General features: G+C 50.1%; 7 protein-coding genes across 7 annotated transcripts; 4 read left to right on the top strand and 3 right to left on the bottom strand.

Moving 5' to 3' along the window:
* The first annotated feature begins 739 nt into the window (after window positions 1-739).
* F5J12DRAFT_815176 (uncharacterized protein) lies at window positions 740-6,749 on the top strand. The gene is made up of 16 exons (XM_051745020.1): window positions 740-979; window positions 1,041-1,165; window positions 1,225-1,345; window positions 1,403-1,541; window positions 1,660-1,863; window positions 1,914-2,345; window positions 2,399-2,683; window positions 2,735-3,533; window positions 3,594-3,739; window positions 3,805-3,980; window positions 4,041-4,151; window positions 4,205-4,499; window positions 4,522-4,885; window positions 4,942-5,484; window positions 5,538-6,372; window positions 6,428-6,749. The coding sequence occupies exons 1-16, from the start codon at window positions 882-884 to the stop codon at window positions 6,678-6,680; spliced, it is 4,926 nt and encodes a 1,641-aa protein (XP_051602043.1). The 5' UTR covers window positions 740-881; the 3' UTR covers window positions 6,681-6,749.
* A 32-nt stretch (window positions 6,750-6,781) lies between these two features.
* On the top strand, window positions 6,782-10,262 carry F5J12DRAFT_926090 (uncharacterized protein). The gene is made up of 17 exons (XM_051749378.1): window positions 6,782-7,080; window positions 7,137-7,218; window positions 7,276-7,409; window positions 7,462-7,543; window positions 7,602-7,731; window positions 7,785-7,902; window positions 7,954-8,100; window positions 8,155-8,301; window positions 8,353-8,451; window positions 8,503-8,533; window positions 8,592-8,890; window positions 8,945-9,082; window positions 9,137-9,438; window positions 9,496-9,550; window positions 9,621-9,750; window positions 9,812-10,120; window positions 10,179-10,262. The coding sequence occupies exons 1-16, from the start codon at window positions 6,850-6,852 to the stop codon at window positions 9,967-9,969; spliced, it is 2,283 nt and encodes a 760-aa protein (XP_051602042.1). The 5' UTR covers window positions 6,782-6,849; the 3' UTR covers window positions 9,970-10,120; window positions 10,179-10,262.
* On the bottom strand, window positions 9,852-11,943 carry F5J12DRAFT_512624 (uncharacterized protein). The gene is made up of 9 exons (XM_051739792.1): window positions 11,669-11,943; window positions 11,588-11,616; window positions 11,489-11,538; window positions 11,378-11,436; window positions 10,843-11,234; window positions 10,657-10,776; window positions 10,314-10,589; window positions 10,179-10,262; window positions 9,852-10,120 (listed from the first exon to the last, which is right to left on the bottom strand). Exons 1-9 carry the CDS (start codon window positions 11,685-11,687, stop codon window positions 10,088-10,090), a joined length of 1,062 nt encoding a protein of 353 aa, XP_051602041.1. The 5' UTR covers window positions 11,688-11,943; the 3' UTR covers window positions 9,852-10,087.
* A 9-nt stretch (window positions 11,944-11,952) lies between these two features.
* Window positions 11,953-13,291, top strand: F5J12DRAFT_815148 (uncharacterized protein). Its single transcript, XM_051745019.1, has 3 exons — window positions 11,953-12,590; window positions 12,642-12,873; window positions 12,927-13,291. The coding sequence occupies exons 1-3, from the start codon at window positions 12,403-12,405 to the stop codon at window positions 13,041-13,043; spliced, it is 537 nt and encodes a 178-aa protein (XP_051602040.1). The 5' UTR covers window positions 11,953-12,402; the 3' UTR covers window positions 13,044-13,291.
* Window positions 13,292-17,155: 3,864 nt separating this feature from the next.
* Window positions 17,156-18,011, bottom strand: F5J12DRAFT_815131 (uncharacterized protein). The gene is made up of 3 exons (XM_051745018.1): window positions 17,849-18,011; window positions 17,752-17,793; window positions 17,156-17,691 (listed from the first exon to the last, which is right to left on the bottom strand). Exons 1-3 carry the CDS (start codon window positions 17,895-17,897, stop codon window positions 17,486-17,488), a joined length of 297 nt encoding a protein of 98 aa, XP_051602039.1. The 5' UTR covers window positions 17,898-18,011; the 3' UTR covers window positions 17,156-17,485.
* Window positions 18,012-18,122: 111 nt separating this feature from the next.
* On the top strand, window positions 18,123-19,276 carry F5J12DRAFT_717295 (tubulin binding cofactor C-domain-containing protein; the record flags this gene model as incomplete). Its single annotated transcript, XM_051741051.1, has 4 exons — window positions 18,123-18,186; window positions 18,239-18,387; window positions 18,437-18,853; window positions 18,908-19,276. The coding sequence occupies 4 exons, from the start codon at window positions 18,123-18,125 to the stop codon at window positions 19,274-19,276; spliced, it is 999 nt and encodes a 332-aa protein (XP_051602038.1).
* On the bottom strand, window positions 19,181-20,096 carry F5J12DRAFT_512517 (uncharacterized protein). The gene is made up of 6 exons (XM_051739791.1): window positions 19,991-20,096; window positions 19,914-19,941; window positions 19,813-19,863; window positions 19,687-19,757; window positions 19,547-19,632; window positions 19,181-19,490 (listed from the first exon to the last, which is right to left on the bottom strand). The coding sequence occupies exons 1-6, from the start codon at window positions 20,078-20,080 to the stop codon at window positions 19,478-19,480; spliced, it is 339 nt and encodes a 112-aa protein (XP_051602037.1). The 5' UTR covers window positions 20,081-20,096; the 3' UTR covers window positions 19,181-19,477.
* Between the last annotated feature and the right edge of the window lie 42 nt (window positions 20,097-20,138).

Here is a 20,138-nt window from a genome sequence, read left to right as displayed (position 1 = left end):
ATAAAACCACCGAAGAAGAGACTCTTTTGCCTTGGATGCCTACACGAGGTTTGTTCCCATCTGCTGGCGGACATCCCGTCCCTGATGGAGTTTCCATAGCCGCTGTCGCATGTGAGCGTCAATGCATGATATGAAGGTCACGCTTCCTTCATTGGTTAAAACAACGGCGCAATGACAACCCAACAAACGTCATGCTGGATGGCCTTCTCAGATCTGAAAAAATATATCGTTCCCAGAGCGGAATCAGTATTCGGAACAAAGGCTCCCTTGACGATAGGGCCGATCCACGTTTATCCCTGTGGGACAGCCTTACACAAGTGACCCGTTCCTCATGACGTGGAAACTGCTTTCTGCTTGGTTGTCTGGAAAACAATACCTCATTTTTATGAGAAAAGTCCGTTTCCTCGCTTTCGAACGATGATTTCATGCTAGGCAAATGACGGGAAGGGATCCGACGAAGGACTCGATTTCAATAATAACGGCAAGTATTTATATTCATGCGCCGTCCTTGAGCTGGTATACATCAAAACCCACCGGGGTGTTAATGAGACGTAACTTACCTCCTGAGAGATTCATCTCTACGCGTTGGCTGGGCACTGCTGCTATGCTACGAGTTGTGGTGCTGCCTTGGCTGAGAGTAGGCTGGGCCCAGTCGGTGACAAACTTGGAAGCTTCGCGGGTGCTTCACGACAGAGGACTTCCCCTTTTATACTTGGTTGTATCATAGCTCTGCCACCGTACCACTGTGCATCTTCAGTCGTCATACTGTATCAGACTATTGCCAAGAATCTCAGTTTTCACCATTTGCAACGTGCCTGAGCGCCGCGTAGTGTCCTTTGTGGCGACAGGACCCAACCCGTTGCCACGGCCAACACAAACTCATGGGCAACGTACAGTCCGGCTCGACACTCACGCGCACTGGTGGTGCGCTTGACTCGTTCGTGTCAGAGCTGGGAGGAGATATCGTATATGAGAAGAGGTGTGTCGTTGTTCCCCTACGATAGATGCATGTCCGAGATACTGGACTTTGGGCATACTAGCATAGGTCATTGTCGCTTCCTCAAGACGGTCAAATGCCGACACCGAAACGGATATCTTGTCATCAAGATATTCATCAAACATGATCCTGGAATAAGCCTTCGCACTTACGTTCGAAAGCAGAAAGGTACTGGGCACTATTCTGTCGCGTTCTGACCGCGTAGTTGATGTACAATGCAACATCAGTCGACAGGGAGGCTCTGCTGGACATCCCAAACGTATACAGCTATCAGGCTTTCGTCGAAACCGAAAAAGCTGGCTATCTTATTCGACAGTGGATTACTAGCAACCTATACGACCGTATAAGGTACGCGCTGAGATGATCATACAGTCCATGTACCCAACTAAAGCCCCCGTCTGCCAGCACACGTCCGTTCCTGTCCATAGTCGAGAAGAAATGGATCGTGTTCCAGTTACTGAGTGCTCTCTCACTCTCGCATCTCCAGAAGACGCCGCACGGGGACATCAAGTCCACCAATGTCCTTGTCACATCGTCGAACTGGGTCTACCTCACCGACTTTGCATCTTACAAACCCACTCGATTACCTTTGGAATGATCCATCCGACTTTTCGTTCTTCTTCGATACGACAGGGCGACGGACGTGCTACATCGCACCGGAGCGATTCTATAAGACGAATGCGAATGTGGAGGCGGATAAGGAAGCCGTCACAGAGGCCATGGATATATTCAGCGCGGGATGTGTCATAGCAGAAATGTTCCTCGAAGGCGCACCTTTGTTTAATCTGAGCCAACTATTCAAGTACCGCGAAGGAGAGTATAACGTGGATGGGCAACTTGCCGCAATAGAAGACGAGGGCATTCGAGTGAGTAGATCGCCAATCCAGAGATGACCAGATTAATAGCCCTTGTGAAGTCTATGATCAAGCAGATGATCTCTCTTGATCCTGCAACACGACAAACCTTCGAGTCAATATTGACTAGTTCGCGAGGTAACATCTTACCTGAGTGCTTTTATTCGTTCTTGCACGATTACATCTCATCGATCGGGGAACGACCACTTGTACTTCCTCACTCTTCTTCTCCTCCTCCACCCCACAGCTTCGCTGGAAACCCAGCCCAAATACTCCCTACAACCAATGCTATGAAACCTGGAAAGGAGCCAGTGGCCGGTGCTATTAGTGTTGCCGAAGCCTTACCGAGTGACAGCGACTATAGAATCGCACGAATATGGGAAGACTATGCAAACATCGAACCCTTCCTTGCCGAGAGCGACGCCGAGCGGACTGTCATGGACGTTCGAGTAGATTTTCAAGCGACAACTCCTGCGACATCTAATACCCATCAGGTGGAATACATGTCGGTAATATGAAAAGTACATTGTCGCTGATACATTCACAGGAAATATTCCCCGTTACTTTATATATACCCTCCCACAGTCCCGCTTCCAGTCGAACTCCGGCGGAAGACGGGCCGGCATTGATCCTTTTGTCATTGCTGCTGGCAAATATTCGGAACTGTTCCTTACCTTCTTCGCGTCTGCGTGCCCTTGACGTGCTTTTAGCGCTCTCGTCGCACCTGACAGATGAATCCAAGCTGGATCGGGCTGTCCCGTACATTGTCGAGCTGCTACGGGATGAAGGAGCTATTGTGAGAGCCGCCGCAATGCGGACGCTCATGCAGATAGTAAGCTTCTTACCACACACCATGATTGCAGTCTCTTTTATGGCTCTGTAGTTAATGAAGGTATCTGTCATCACACCCTCAAACGCCTCCATTTTCCCGGAATACATCATTCCAAATATTCGCTACCTTGTGCAAGATCCAGAAGTATTCGTCCGCGCTACATATGCCCAGTGCATATCTCCCCTTGCGGAGACTGCGTTACGATACCTGGAAATGGGTCAGGCGCTCAAAGCTCATGGCGTCACACCGGGTTTTGATAATGAGCGTCGGGAATACGATGAAATGCACTTCGAGGTATTTCTCTCTATCAAATTCGTCGGGGCGCGACATCTGATCAGACCCATCAGGTATCCTACGACACGTCGCTATACGACCTTACATCTCGCTATCCAAGAACACTTATCCGCTCTACTCATGGACCCCTCTCCCGTCGTCAAGCGTGCAGTATTGCATAATATAAGCTCGCTTTGTATCTTTCTCGGGCGGCAGAAGACAAACGACGTTGTGCTCAGCCACATGATCACATACTTGAACGACCGAGACTGGTCCCTCAGACACGCCTTTTTCGAGAGTATCGTAGATGTCGCTGCGTGTGCCGGTGGGAAGAGTTTGGAAGAATACATCCTGCCATTGATGGTGCAAGCTTTGTCTGGTAGGTCTGCTTTTTCTTTGCGAAATGGAAGGTTGCGTTTATCTCCGTCGAAGATGTTGAGGAAAGCGTTCGTTGCTCGCGTGTTGTCCGCTCTCACAAGCCTGTGCGAGCTTGGGTTGTTTCAGAAAATGCGGATATGGGAACTATTGAGTGCAACGCTTTCGTTCTTTTATCATCCCAACGTTTGGGTGCGCCAAGGTACCTATACATACGTAGTTCTCTGTTAAAGAACGAACTCTTGCTCATCCAATTTTATAGGCGCGGCTGCATTCGTAGCGTCGGCTGCGAAGCACCTTCAACCAAGTGACGTTTGGTGCATATTGTATCCATCGCTTCGTCACCTGCTCCGGTCAGACGTTCGCGATATCGATGAACAGAGTCTCTTAGCGACGATGAAACCTCCTGTCGGTGTTAACCATCGTTTTCAATTACGTAGCACTCGTTGACCTGCACTTTTCATGGTATATAGCTTCCACGCGCTGTTTTCGATGGTGCCGTGCAGTGGGCTATGACTGTGGAGCGAACCACATTTTGGAGGGGTAACAGAAAACCTGCTGCTGCGAAAGTGGAGTCTGCGAAGGACAGCATCATGTCTATGCGGAAAGGGGGTAGCACAATCATCGCGCCACGGAAATGGACGGAAGAGTGAGTAGGCGCATTCTTCTCGTGTGTTGACGTTCTTCCAAACTAATGCTTACCTAACAGGGACGAGACACAGTTGCAGAAACTCCGGAATTTGGGGATGACGCCAGCCGACGAGGCGAAACTACAGGCCATGCGAGACTGTATTTTGAAAGTGGCCACCAATGCTTCGAGGTAATCCGTTTCCATGATCGAATATGTCATATTGTTTCTGACCTGTGGCATAGTTTTGCGTCTCGACCGCGGACAGAGCCTGAACACGAGAAGATCATGCACTCGACAAGCATTGTTGAATTCCAAAAGTTGTCGGTTGTGCCAAAGACAATTTTCCTGAAATCACGTACGACAGGTTCAGAGAATGTACGTTCACAATTCACATCTCGTCGGTCGACGGATCTGCTCGCTCGGCTGTCTACGCCACGCACAAGTCTAGGTGGCGGGAACGACTCTGGTCCGGCCGCGTACGAAGAGCTACGTAGGAAGTTGGCTGGCATCAACCAATCTGCAGTTTCCCTCAATCTAGTTGCTGGAATGCGCTGACAAGAACGTCGTTTCCCCTTCTACCACCACCCCTTCAGCGAATCCTCAACCTACTTCTCTCGCCCCACCTAACCCCTCAGCTGGCCACGACCGACCTAGTAGTCCGACTGACTCTGTCGTCTCGACTACGAACTCGTTGACGTTGCGCTCACCGGTACGTTTACAAATAGGAAGTACGGACGGGCAGAAAGCCGCCCCCGCCGTTGGATCGTCAAATACAAATGCCATTGGCGTTTTTGAAGCGCCTCGCATGCGTTCCGACGTTTCTCCCGAAGTATCCGGGAGGACAACCCCTGTCTCTGCGGCCGGGATTACGAGGCAAGGCCATAGGCGACGAGTCTCATCATTAAATCCCATATCTACATATGGTGTGGTGTCTTTCCGCCCATATGTAGCTCATTTAAGCTAACTAATCGTTTAACAGAGGGACGCGAACCTGGCATCAACAACCTGCTCGAGGACCTCTACTCGGACAATAACCGCGAACTCCAGAACGATTTCGGTCCAAAGGTCCACGAGGGTCCTGTCCGTCGTCGCGGTGCTACTCGGCAGAGCTTTATTTCGCGCGACAGCAGTGGTCGACGAATCGAGGCTGCCTTGATCGCGCATCTGCAGTCTCATTCTGACTGTGTGACGGGTTTGGCAGTCTCTCCCGATCATGCGTTCTTCGTCTCGTGCTCGGATGATACGACAGTGAAGATTTGGGACACGGCCAGGCTCGAACGGAACGTGACAAGTAAACCGCGACATACGTACACACAGCATCATGCCAAAGTTAAGAGTGTGTGCATGCTGGAAGGCGTACACTGCTTCGCCAGCGCTGCAGAAGACGGGAGCCTACATGTTGTACGGGTGCACGTTAACCAATCAGGGTCGCTCCCCAAGTATGGCAAGGTCCAAGCTATTCGCGAACATCGCATGAACATTACCGGCGAATACATTACCTGCATGCAGCATTACAACACAGGTAAGCATGAATGCTTGCTAGTAGTTGAAGTATTGAAAAAATCGTTCCTCTAGAGTCGGCATCTAGTCTTGTGTACGCTACCACGCATTCAACTATTACCACATTGGACTTGCGGACGATGCAGGTTCTGCAGCAGCTCGAGAATCCACGACATTTTGGCTCTATCACGTGCATGTGTCTGGATCGGAAGCGAACATGGCTTCTTGTGGGCACGTTCTCGGGAGTACTTTCATTGTGGGACAAGCGCTTCGGGTTACTTCTCAAGAGTTGGCGGGTTGGTAAATCTGTTCCTGGAAGAATGTCTAGAGTGCATCAGTGTGTTGTGCATCCCACGAGGGGAAATGGGCGCTGGGTCATGGTTGCGGTAGAATCATGGAAAGGACCCTCAGAACCTGGCCCGGCAACCCTAATCGAAGTCTGGGACATCGAGAAGACAACGCTTGTGGAAAGCTATGTCACTCGGACGACGACATCTGTATCAGAGCCATTCCCGGAGCCTGAGCCCGAGGCAGGTGTTGAAGCCGAGCCCACCGCAGCCGCTGCTATAGCTGCACTAGTCAATTCAAGGTATCCTGGAGGGACAGCGTACGTGAACATGCCCAATCGGAGTCGAGGGTCGTCGCAAAGCGGGCAACGCGAAGACTCGCTTCCAGCGCCATCACCTGACATCCGCACGATGGCTGTCGGACTGGACTTTGGAGGCCATTCGGGGGTCCATAGGTCAGATATCATTGACCTGTCCGCCGATGTTCCGGTTTCGAACCGCAGTAGGGGATTCATGGTAAGCGGTTCGGAGGACCGCCGAATTCGTCTATGGGATTTGAGCAAGTTGGAGCGTACGACCGTGCTTGTTAGCCCCGAAGGCGAGCAAGAAAAGCCGACTTATAGGTGTGTAGTAGCTTTTGCCACGAGCGATCTACCACGTTGAATGTCCTCCCAACAGTACCGTTCGGTCGTCGGACGAGACGGTGACAGCCAATGTCGAGACATGGGTGCACTCTCCGACTTCATCGAGTCAGAATAACCGGGCAGCTCAGCGCATGTCGACGATCGCACACAACCAGCAGAACCTCTTGAGAGCCCACCATGACATTATTACTGCGTTGGCTTGTATAGATTCGCCATTTAGAGGGGGTATTGTGAGCGGTGACAGAACCGGTGTCATCAAAGTATGGAGAGTGGGTCCTAGTGACTAGAGCGCGGGTCTACAGAGATTTATCCATGTCATTTACGTTTAGTATACGGTGATTATATGTTGTTGAGGTTGTTTTTCAAGTTTGTTGTTCTTGGTTCAGCTTTGGCTGTGACGTCCAAAAGTAGACAATCCGAGATCGAGTCAAAGTTTCCGACAAGGACCTTTTTTGCATGCTGAGATCGCTGACTCGACAGCCATATCGCTGTATCATCTATCGCCACAGACCACCTCTACTTGCACAGATCTACCGACATCAGTCGACAGCGATGGCTACCCCAGTTGCGTCCAGCTCTCAGCCAGTCCAGATACCAGCTCTTGAGGCTACCCATGCCAATGATACGAAGAAACCCAAGGAAAAGAAGGATAAGGCAACGCCTGCTGCATCCCAATATCCCTTAGAGGTGAGTACCATTGATTCTGCTGGCTAGCGCCGTTCTGACGCGTGTTGCGATGGAAGTTGCAACCACCACCAGACTACATCGATCACCGTATCAAAATGTTCGAGCAATTGCAACAGGATTACATCGAGTTTGTTAAAGGTGCGTCTCCCTCAGTCAATTGAACGCGATTTTAACTATCCTCTAACTGGACACTAGCTCAACCGCGGGGGGAAATCACGATCACGATGCCAGATGGCTCCGAGCGGAAGGGAACGAGCTGGGAGACGAGTCCGATGGACGTTGCTAAGGAAGTGTCGAAGAGCTTGTCGGAGCGAATCGTCATCGCAAAGGTGTGCCTCTTCGTATATTGCGTGAGTCACCGCATGAAGGGGAACGGCGTAGGTCGATGGCGAACTTTGGGATCTCGAACGACCACTAGAAAGTTCATGTAAGCTCGAGCTTTTAGATTTCGACCACCCAGAAGGTAGAGTCAATGGCCTTGCCGTACTGCTTGCTCATGTTGACCGCTATCACGCTACCAGGCAAGCGCGTTTTCTGGCACTCTTCGGCACATGTTCTTGGTGAAGCCGCAGAGCGACACTATGGATGTCACCTTTGTATCGGACCTCCCACGGATGAGGGTTTCTTTTATGAGATGGCAATTCCTGATAGGCAAGTTTTATCCAGTGCTTGATATCACCCTTTTTTTGAAACGGGATGGGCAGAGTTGTCACTATGACGGATTACCCTGCCCTGGAAAAGGTTTCCGAGATGGCGGTCAAGGACAAGCAAAGGTTTGAGCGCCTTGTCGTCTCCAAAGAGAAACTCCTAGAGATGTTCGATGTGAGGAGATGTTCCCTACTTTCTACTCGCGATGCACTAACTGGTCGAAAGTACAACCTGTACAAAAAGTATCTTATCGAGACCAAGATTCCGGATGGGTCGTCTACCACTGTGTATCGTTGTGGTCCGATGATCGATCTCTGTGTTGGTCCCCATATCCCGCACACGGGCAAGATCAAGGCCTTCATGGTCACCAAGGTATGTGTACAATCTTTATGGTGGACAGCAGCAGTTCTCTTATGACTTCTGAAGAACTCCGCCTCGTACTTCCTCGGGGATGCCAAGAACGACTCCTTGCAGCGAATATATGGGATCTCGTTCCCGGATAAAAAGAAAATGACCGAGTACAAGGTATTCTTGGCTGAGGCGGCCAAGAGAGATCATCGCAAGATAGGCAGGGTAAGGCACCGCAGCTACTTTCGTTGTGTGGCGTTTAACGTCGCGTTCCAGGAACAAGAGCTGTTCTTCTTTAATGATCTAAGCCCCGGAAGCTGTTTTTTCCTTCCGCATGGGACCCGAATTTACAATACTTTGGTCGAGTTAATGAGAGTGCGTACCTTGCTTCTCGTGAAGCTGTATCGGTGATTACACTCCCTATAGTCCGAGTACAGGAAACGTGGCTACCAAGAGGGTGAGTATTTCCCTGCGGCCGGCCCCTCAATCCACCGATGACATCACTGCCTTAACAGTCATCTCTCCGAACATGTATAATGCAAAGCTATGGGAGACGTCCGGGCACTGGCAGAACTACAAGGATGACATGTTCACCCTTGATATTGAGAAGGAGAAGTGGGCACTGAAGCCAATGAACTGCCCTGGACACTGTCTGATATTTGACTCCCGGGACCGGAGTTACAGAGAGTTGCCGATCCGGATGGCCGAGTTCGGCATCGTCCACCGTAACGAGGCATCCGGCGCTTTGACTGGCCTGACTCGTGTGAGACGTTTCATGCAAGACGATACCCACGTATTCTGCATGCCATCGCAGGTCTGTGTGACAGCTTCCATCGCGTGTTGGGTAGCGTTGACCTTTCGTCATCAGATCACTGATGAAATTGGCTTACTGTTCGATTTCATGGAAAGCATCTACGGTTTATTCGGTTTCGAGTACCGGTTCGAGTTGTCTACCCGACCCGAAAATTACTTGGGCAACATCGAGACGTGGAACGTGGCAGAGTCGGTGAGTTTGTATCTCCGATCAGTCGACCAAGCTGATGAGACCCCTGTGACGTAGCAACTGCAGGAGGCTCTCGAGAAGCATCATCCGGGGCAATGGCAATTAAACCCCGGAGATGGTGCCTTTTACGGACCAAAGATAGACATCTACATACGCGATGCATTGCGTCGATCGTTCCAGTGCGCGACCATCCAGCTAGATTTCCAGCTTCCGGAACGATTCAACCTCAAATACCGGTCAGCCGATGAGATGGCCAACCCGGATAAGCCCCCGTCAAGACCCGTGATGATTCATCGAGCGATCCTCGGTAGTCTTGAGAGATTTATCGCAATCATCACCGAGCATTTCGCAGGAAAATGGTACGCGCAGTGCTGTGCGGATATGTTCCGATATGAACTTAGCTCCTTCGTTGGCAGGCCATTTTGGATTTCACCACGCCAAGTACTTGTTATACCCGTGGCTGTGCCGTATGTGAGTCAACGAACGACTTGTAGAATTTTGGAACATTCAGGTGCAACGTTCTTAACGTTCTTGTGATCAGAGGGAATATGCCCAGGAGATAGCCGATAAACTTCAGGCCCTCGGTCTTTTTGCAGACGTCGACAACGGGCCGGATACCCTTCCTAAGAAGATCCGCAATGGTGAAATCGCTCAGTACAACTTCATTCTTGGTGAGACCTTTACTCTTGGCACTTATTCCCTCGGGCCGGTTCCTTATGCTTTCCTCGAAAGTGGTTGGCCAAGAAGAGTTTGACAGTCGTTCAGTCAACGTTCGTAATCGCGATGATGTCGGCACGAAGTCCAAGGGGGAGATGATTCCATTGGAAGATGTTTCTAACAAATTGGTGGCACTCAAGAATTCGAAGAGTCTCCAAAACAAACTTATGTAAGTACAGCAAGTAGAATAGTTGGAATTTGACAAGATGTTTCGGTGGACCTTGACAACGGATGTGCCATTGTGACCATTTTTGAGTATTTGCTCACTGTCGAGTACTGTGAATTGGGTGCTCAGGAAGTGATACCTCCGATAAACTGATTGCGCTGCGGAGTGGTAACCAACGTCAGTCAGAAAAGCGGGGAAAGAAAGGGATTGTCGTACTAATGCCTGTATCGCATCCCGTTCTGATGGGGGCAAACCATTGATTTGTTCTTGGGTTAAACTCAGCACTTGCAACAGCATTTGCTGTTCGCTGCTATATCAGTGTTATTCAAAGAAAACTAAATAGAAACGGACCCTTTGAGCAGGATCGATATTCAGATCTGGCAGCGAAGATGGAGCCTGAGATTGGGTAGCAGGCTGGGGGGGTGCGGGTGTCCGATAGTAGGGGTGTTGTGAAGTAAGGTGCGAGGGGGGTTGCTGATACATGTTTGGCACCGTGGGCGGCGGAACACTCATTGCAGGAGGCATGACAGGCTGAGGTGCATGCATTGGGGGGGGTTGGTAGGACAACTGGGAAGGCTGTGTCTGCGCCGTAGGTCCACTACTTGATGTAGTTGCTTGCAGCATGCGCTGGTGACGAATATTGACAGCATAAATGGAGAGGGACAAAAGGAGAAGAAAACCGAACTGGGCTCACCTGGAGAACGGACTGGTCCACGATCTTGTGTAACAACAATGCCTGGAATAGTGCATATGCAACTTGTGGATGCGCCACCAAGAGGGATCGCGCTTGCTCCGGATGGGTTATCACAAAGGCCTGAACAAAGCGGTGGCAAGCAGAACGTGTTAAGCAGTGTACCACATTCCCAAGGGGACAGCCAACCTTCATCTGTGCTAGGACTTCTACTAATTGGGTAGGATTCATCGTAGCAAGGGTTTGACTGATTGAATCCAGAGCATTCATTCCAGGAGTGATGGGAACACCTGGAGGGAGGGTGGACAAGAAAGCAGAGGGGTCTTGAGCTTTCAGACTGTCCCTAGGGTAATCTCGGTCTCGTTCACGATCTCTATCTCTTTCCCTATCCCGTTCACGATCCGGTCGGTCTCGGTCGCGGCGATCACGCCAATGTCCTCTGGGGTCGTCAATCAACTCCCCACGCACTGTCGTTTTTCCTTCTAGGAATGGATCGGAGTCTGCCAGGTCAATGCGTAATGGTCGGCCACCGACGTCTACGTTATTGAGGTTTCGCACAGCAGAGGCGGCAGTCTCGTGATCTTGAAGATATCGGATACGCACACACAATGAAGTTTCAAGGAGTGATACATGTAACATAACGGCCGAGGTTTTCGAAAATTATAGTGACGCAAATCATGGTCAGAATACCTGAGTTGCGCCGAGCGGGGTGAATTAAAAGTACCAGCAAATTCACAAAAGCCGTATCCCCTTGGCTTTCCTGTTTCCCTGTCGAATACAAGTCTGAATGTCAGTCAGCTAAAACGGTCAGCACCTGGATGGATTGAGTTTGTACCGGAAGCCAACGACCTGGCCCACTGTTTTGAAGACCTCGATGAGTTGCTCCTGGTTGAACGTGGGCACCAATGAGACAAGAAACCAAGGAGGTGCGTACCTCCCCCATGTGGTACGGAACATTTCCGACTGCCCAGACCTATGAACCAAAGACTTGGCGGTGATGAGTGAGTAGACACACCAAAGACGACCTTGCTCATTGTGACCGTGCCCAGGTCTGCAGCACGCTGTGTCTTGGTCTCGGCTTAATCTCGGTGGCACAGGCGTGAATACGACGATCAACTCGAGTCCAGGCGGGGCTGGCTAGGATGGCACTGCAGCGTCAACGTTGCTACGGACAACGTCGACCGACGCAAAGCTTCCAGGCTGCAGTCTGGATGCGTTGATTACCAAACGAGCGGGATTTGTCAGCCACGCGTCGTTCACGTGAGCAAAAGCGTTGGTAACATGCCCGGTGGTCGCCGACTTCAGTGACTCAGTTCACTGATCAAGCTTTCAAGCCTGTACAAGTGTCTGGCAGCTACTACTAAACAACGTCGACAAACTTGACTACCAGCATTTTGACCACGGCGGCCGCCATGGCATCCAAATGAAAGTAACGTCCATGAAGTTTCCAGCAAGTTCGCGAACAGTCCCTCGTACAAGCTGTGGGTATGGTGCCGTGGAGAGTGGGGGGTGTACTTCCTGTGTACCTGCTCACAGTGCCTAGGGTCCTACGACTTCAGATCGCAAGTCATTTGCTGTGCTGCACAGCCGCTCAGATCTCGATCAGCCTGGTTCGGTGAGTTGGAGTGACCACAGCGGACTAGCCACACATTAGTCATCCACCCCACACTCAGATACGTATAAAAGGCGAGTAGTGAATTGTAGGAAGAATAAACAAGCAGATTACTCCACTAACAACTCCTCTTCTTTATGACCGTTTCAACCACTGCGCTCATCGCTAACAAGCTGTCTCGCGTACCAACATCACATTCGCAGGAGGAACGCTTTCGCGCTCTCGACCGGAACCTGGCTAGAAGATATGTAGCGCTCCTCCTTCGTCAGGCCAGAATGTCTGAAGCCAGGCGATTGGGCGATGGCGAGCTGCTCTACAGACCGAGGTATGTATCCACTTTTCTGTTATTGGACTTGCTGCTCACCCCAGATCTTAGGGTAGAAGTATGTGACGATCCGTCCTCGTCCCGCATAACGGCGACGGTAGAGCTGCCTGGAGTAAATGCGGAGGAAATCAGTCTTCAGGTTGGCACAAACAGTACACTTCGTATATCAGGAGAACGGAAGAGGAGAATATCCCATACACCGGGGCCAGACGCCAAATATCCTCTTCAGGAAATCAAATATGGCAAATATGAACGCGTCCTTCAGCTTCCGCAGGGAACGATGGTGAGTGGCTTTGACTCATGCTTCTTGCAGAGCTTTTGATCACAAATCTGCAGTTGAGTACCATATCTGCTGCTGTGGACAGTGGGTTGCTCGTTTTGTCGTGGCCCCGAATTCCACCGAACGCCAGTGGGTCTACCAGTACCGTAGCTGAGGCCGTGGAATCTTCTTAATACGTTTCATTTGAGATGGTGGACCTTGTGTATCCTTTATCAATTGCAGGGGTAGACGTTTACACTAATAGAAGTTTAATTCCGCAACGGACTCCTTTTTGGCTTCACAGGACATTACCCTCTACTTATTTTTTGCACTGTATTTTCGTATGCACCTCAACCGTCCTCACCCTCATGTATTTTGCTTCGCTATTAGTATTTAGCGCCAGCACTTTTGTTACAAAATGAAAACTACGCACTATAGGAGTCTTGTAATCAGTTGTGTGTTTTGTGTGGCGAGAACGTGCAATTCACATCTGGTTCTCGTCACGAAGCTTCGTCAGAGCTGTTTTTGCCAGCCATCAGAACACCTAGGGCTTATAACATTGGCAAGGACAACTCCGTACTTGAGGTTAACGTGGTGTACTGAGAAGTCGAAATATGATAGCGTGCCTCAGAATGAAACGGCGGCCAACACGTATTCAAAACCTGTGGCGCGCGCATTCAGGACTGTTCGGATGTTTCATGTGCGTTGGCGAAATCACTAGATGCCCTCCGTCGGTTTCCCATCCCCCCACCTCGGGAATCGTGACGCGTACTCCGGCAGCTATACCGATCTGTGATGTGAATCGTCAGGATGCGCCCCTCCCAGTAAACGTGTTATATCGCCGGCCGGATCGGGATCATGTCTCGCTTCTAATTTACCCGGCGCATCGATAGTACAGGAAGGCCAACTCATCAAAGATGAGCGGTTTGAATTCCAAATGTACACCATACCGCGAGGGACGCCTTGGCAACCCAGAATTGTGCAACAATGGACAGGTATAAATTTGGCATCAATTGCAGCCGTCAGCCTGGTACGAGTCACTGAAGTCCTGCCGGAACTCTCGTCGGTGACCATGCCAATAGGGGCGCGTGTGATTCATAATGCAAACCTAGTCATAGGAACACCGATGACGCCACCGCGGATGCGAAGTCGAGTCATTGCTTGATGCCCACTAAGGGGACTTCTGACGCGTCAGCAGCATGCCAGCACTTACATGTGGTGTAGCAGACGGCGGATTGGCACAAACGCCCACTGGAAATGGTATAGTGGTTTGCCAATGGCCCGAGTCGGTGCGAAGAGATTTTGCCGATCCTCCTCTTTTGGGAGCCACAGGCCCTATTAGCCCGGTAACTTAACAGAGTTCCAATACATCGGTTAATAATCAGATTAACCACGTAAGTTTGGAGGGTGGATCGGGCAAAGACTTGTATCTGTTGTCCTCTGTGGCGGCCTATTAAACAGGTATAATTAATTGCAGAACGCCCCCGACGAATGCACCTGAAAGTGGAAATGGGCGATGGCAGGTCGTGTGCCTTCGAGCACTAAAGATCCCCCAGAATATGAGTTGGCCGTATGGCACTGTTCTTACTTACGCGAAAAAAACTGCGACCTGTTGGTTCGGTCAAATTATGGGTTGACAGGGGACATAGCTGTAGGCAGCATGAACAGAGCATGACTCAATACGCCTACCAGTTCCTGACAAGAAAACTTCACCAAGTGAGCATAGTGCGAATTTAAACGTTAAACGGTGGCAGCCTGTAGTAAGTTCCAGTGTCAATGAATCGGGAAGGTTGGTCTAGAAAAGAATCTGAGTAATTAACATATCTCGTAGCAGAGCGTAAGATGAGCAGTGACCAGTTGACCACTGACGGCACACTGAAATGACTCACCTTAATTCTTACAGTAAACACCCCTGTCAACATGCAACCCCTAGATTGTGATCGAACTGTGTTTTCTTCAGTTTACTGAAAACGGTTGGGTGATGATTGCACTGATATTCATCTTACAGCTCCTGTCAGGTGCACGAGTTTCTGGTTCCTTGAAACACGCGTGGCTAAATATTGACTATTGTGTTTTCCTTGTCTAGGACCTCGGAATTCGTTGATTTCATCCCGAAAAGTCCCCAAGAGTCATTTTCAGATTTTTGTGGTGCCAGGAAAGGAAGAGGCGAAGAGTTCGCATGTGTGCAGAGTAGCCCCTACTAGCCCAACTGGATTCACCTATGGGAACCTAACCCCTTACGTAACGAGCCCTGTGGGCTTGGCTGTGCATTATTGTGGCTGTGGGTGACTATTACATAATTGACGACGGCACTGTCCGTGAAGAATAATCAGTCAGACCTAACAGGCGCCTGTGTATTGTGATGCTGACGCAGTCCCACTCTGTTTCTTAGTCACTGTGGTTGAAATGCTGCTGACCTCTGCAGGCAGCTCCGAGTACTTGCCACGGTACTGCTCTACATCTGACTTAGCAAGCTCCGTCTCCGGCCCAATCGGCTCGGCAGGGCTGCAAGGAATATACCGGTCAGCGCTGCGCCGCAGGAACTAGAGCTAAGCGCTTGGCATGTGCGGCTTTAGTGCGAACTCTCTACATTGCGACACATTTTTATGATTTACCAGTACAGCAGACCCGGATTGAAACTTGACACGAGATTAACGACTGCGGAACAGGCATTATCTACAGTACCCGAGTACTGCATCCGCGTTCTCAGGGGCATTGCATAGGGACTAAGTACTGCCAGAAGGTTGCGTGGCCTTATTACACGTTGACGAGTAACACAGATGAAAGGAACATATACGTGGGCCGTTCCCTTCCGGTCGGACAAACGATGGCCCCGATGAAAAGCCAGTGCCCCTGGTGTTGGTAGTCGGAATATGTTCCGGCTTTGAGTGGACTTTACCTAACTTGCGAGAGCATGGTACGCATGCGGAAGCTCTGGCTAATTCCGCGCCGCTGCGCAAGGTAGTGCCTCTGGTTTTTCCAGACTTTCGTGATGTTTTGGACCTGGGAAGGTTATGCTAGTTCCTGGAAAGAATGGTTCGCCTCTCACACGGGTTAGACCTTCATTTACTCAGGATGTCTAAGTGACCTTCGGCCTCCTGACGTCCCGTTGGTCGCGTGTATGATAGTCAACTCATGCCGAACACAGCAAATATTCGCACCTCACACAAGTGCCAACCAAGTTACGCCCAACTGTTCACATAATGCTATTTGGTTTCTGAAAAATCAACATTTGGGATGGTAGGTAGTTAGAGATTTCACAGTAACGCCGCACTATTAACCAGCAACTAACACTAGTTTCTCGCTAGAAGGTCAGCTTAGTGGCAATTTCTGGCTAGTCCAGAGGGATGGGTGTCGAGCTGAGCGACATGGGCTTCTCTGGGTTCTAATAATCACCCTGGTTGAGGGAAAAAGCCTTGCCAGGTCCGATGCTATTATACATTCACCGTTTCACGATTTAATGGCTCGTGGAGTCTATTGCGCCGCAAAGGAATCGAGTCAAACGAAGCTCAGGTCTTATCAGTGACGCATGGCTTATACCCGTGGGCCCGAGCACTTCCGCACGTCTGATATTTTAAGCTTCAAGGTGCTTTTAACCATCAACTGAACACAAAGACATACGGCATAGCAGACTGCCTGGGTACATGACATGGGGAACCCAAGTGGAATGCATGGCATCTTGACAAATCGAAGCATAACGACGCTCACGAACAAGCCGAATCTGCAGCAGTTAACGGCACTTCATATGAACGGCGGGCTGTGGAAGGACCTTGAATCATCCCTTCAGTTGCCTCCGGTTCAGTCTCCACTGGCATGACCAGTTTATACTTCGACTTGTCCCTCGTCCGCTCCATTTCCCTCTGTATCTGTGCCTCAAAATGTCCCTCCTCATCAAACGCATCCTTGCAACAGCAACCACACCATCCATGGCTACTGCAACAGCTTTCTGTTACACCAAACTCACCTGATGGTCACAATGGCGAACCAATGCCTAGCGTCAATGTATAGCATCCAAAAAAAAAACAGTAAAAACGAACGAGGGCTAAGAAGTGATGTGGCAGCAGAGCCAATTACCATGCCTAGTGTTTGAGAGACGGTTAGCACAGGGGACCAACTATGATAAAATTGAAGCCTTACAACAACCTCCACAGAGCATGGCAAAACAGTGTCCGGCTTCCGACATGTTTTGAGGTGGTTACTGATCGAACACGTACCACTGAGGACTGCTGTGGTGATCGAATTCCAGAAGCCGTGGACACGTTCGTCCTGCACACAAGTCCTGTTGATCCGGAAAGCTTGCATGCTAGCTTTGTGGCGCTAGAACTCTCGTAAACGAATCTAGCCACGTGGTCGGCGAGTCACGCAAGCGCAAGCACGTCATCAGTGTTTGAGGGCACTCGTTTGCACCAATTTCAGTACAGTAATTACAGCAAGTAGAAGCAGCACAGTGGGATAAACCTATCGTACAGAGAAACCCAGAATGGCGATGGAAGCTCAAGTGAAACACATGAGAGGAGGGAGGGGCCAAGCGCCTTGGAGTAGCCATCCACTTCAGTGAATGCAAACCTTCTCTCTGCCACAACACATAAGACCAGCCATTTGTCTATTGAGAAATAGCGCCTACACGTTCTTCCGTTCATGACGGCTTGCCAGTAGCTTCTGATTTGGTCGGAACAGACATTTCTTGTGCAGGAGATGGCTGAGCGCTAACAGGCTGATCGCCTTGTCTACGTTCTTGATCTCGTTTTAGGCGTTCGTCGAAGTCATCGTGATCGAAACACGAGGCACAAAGGTTGCTACAGCATCCCCTCTGCCCACCACAGCAATCGGCACCGAATGCATCTACGGTCCCATTTCAATCCTTTGAACCTTCCATAGAAGGAAGGATTGCTGTATACATACGAAGATTACACCACGTTTGAAGAGCAGACACGCATATTAGACCTGCGATGAGATTGACACTGGTATCTATCTGAATAGCAGGGACCAGATGACTCACAGCAGGATGCACAGATACCGCCGTCAGCCGCCGCCGCTGAGGAGTCCATTGTGCTGCGTTAAGAGAGTATCCTTGTATGGAGGGCGTAGTATAAAGCAAACCAGGCTTGTGTGTACATAATGGCAAGCAAGCTGTGCACTGAAAACAAGCCTCGCCCTTTGTGGGGTAAGTCATTCGGCGGAGAACTTACGTACAAAGTCAGATACTGATTATAGCATCGCCACTCTAGAACTAGCAAGATCCCTGATACCCAACCACTTGAAGGAGAAGGGGCATGTCCGAATCCAAGTGGACATTTTCACAAGATTTTTACGCCGAATTTCACGCCAAGGCAGCGGGTTCGCTTCACAGAGATATGCTGTAGCCTCCTATTCTAATGCTGGTGTACAGATATCACTTTGCGTCTTGATGACCTTAAGCGTGGCAGCCCCACCCCCGATGCGGTTCAGGCTGTTGCAGTTGACGTATCACGGTTAGCAAAGAGTCTAGTTGAGGCGACTGGCGGTCTACCCAGTTATGATCAGAGGCAATGCGAGATGGTACGCCTTCGTGGTGCTCCCTAGATCCGAGCCACTCAAATAACTTCAGCATATCAAATCACTCGAAATGGCTGTGGAAGTTCTGCGGGGAGCTTCTTGCGCTGTACCAAAGTTCTCTTTCAAAAAGAAGGCTGCGAAGGCGAAAATGGACGTCCCAGCCATACACGCTGTACCCATACCCCAGAACGTGTCGCCTGCTACTGGTTCTGTGAAGGCACTGTCTTCGCTTTCTTGCCGTTATTTGACTGCAGCAGATTTCGAGCATCGGGCCACGTCAGGGGAGCTGACCCTATCTGATCTTGCCACTTGTATCGTGAACTTGTTACCCAAGGACGGCCACAGCATGGATATATCTGCAATCCACATACAACGTCTCACTGATTGCGTCCTTCTTTTGCCACGCATAAGCGGTAGCATCCTTCTTCACAATCTGTCAAATTGTGTGCTCGTTGCCGGTTGTCATCAGGTAGAGAGGCTACTCTTACTCTGGCGATAAACTCAATGGCGACGGATGGCTTAGTTTCGCATGCATTCCTCGACGAATGCAGACGTTTACCTGTCTGCTGTGTCAAATCCGATCATCGAACATTGTTCGAACATCCGATTTGCAGAATTCCCTGATACCCTGATGCAAAACCCGGAGCCGCAGGTTTGTGGCTCTGCTTTGACAGGAATCAGTAGATCATCATCAGCATTATCATATCAACAGGATAACACAGCATGGACTGTGCAGGACTTCTCGCACATACGATCGACGCCTTCACCAAACTGGAGTGTGTTACCCAAGGATCACAGACAACAGTGTTGGCCAGTCACACCTCTTGAAGGGCAGATGCTTTTAGACGAGCTGAAAAGAATCTTACCTGGAGGGGATATATCACAGAATTGACAGCTTTGGTAGCTTAATACCAACCATGCCAAGTTTAAAATACCTACAGGACATTGCTTAGGAGGGTGACGCTATGACCGATACCGTTTAGTACCGTTCGTTTGCAAATCGGACGTGTGCGCAAAGAGCGGCCCATATGCAAGAAAGCTACATTACACAGGGATTTATAGTACAATGATACACCTTGGGGTGTGCGACAGGTCAACGGCCATATCTGTAGGGGTAAAAGATAAATCACTGATTTTGAAAGGAGGTCGGTACGTAGCACACCGTTGCAATTCCCATTCACGATTGTCCAACGGGCACACGTTGCGCGTCTTTAACCACCGAGAGATACAGTGAAAGTGGAAGGCATGCTATTGGTCGTGCCATTAAATTCGTATCCTGGCGGGATAAATACAAAAGCGTACGTTGCAAATTCCCCAAGCAGCGTTGCATTCATCTGTCGATGCCGATACTTGATTAGCCTGGCAATCGATGCCTGAAACTCGATATGTCAAGTAGGGGGTCTATAGAACAGATGAAGATTAGCGCACAAAGGTCCATGATATGATTACGACAAATGGCGCAGTTGTCGACGACGATGTCTAAACAAATCAGTCGTGGAGTGCGCCGGTGAATGGTAAGGAGATCTTACCCCATGCCCAGAGCGCCACGGCGTTCCACTTGGTGAAGGATGAGTGTTTGCCGAGTCTGTCGACCGATCTGTCGTACCTTCTTCACTTCAAATCTCTTCTTGTCTTTTCCGTCGTCTCTTTCCTTCCTCCCTGCTGTTGTGGGCTGATCGACGTCCATATCAGCCATGGTAGTCCTGCAGAGGAGGGAAGGCTACTTACATAATCCAAGTGACTACGTCGCACGT

Source organism: Pisolithus orientalis (genome assembly GCF_024613125.1).
Source record: "Pisolithus orientalis strain OTSU chromosome Unknown F5J12scaffold_7, whole genome shotgun sequence".
Taxonomy (NCBI): domain Eukaryota; kingdom Fungi; phylum Basidiomycota; class Agaricomycetes; order Boletales; family Pisolithaceae; genus Pisolithus; species Pisolithus orientalis.
The sequence above is the reverse complement of the archived record's forward strand: the minus strand, read 5'-3'. Positions and strand labels throughout refer to the sequence as shown.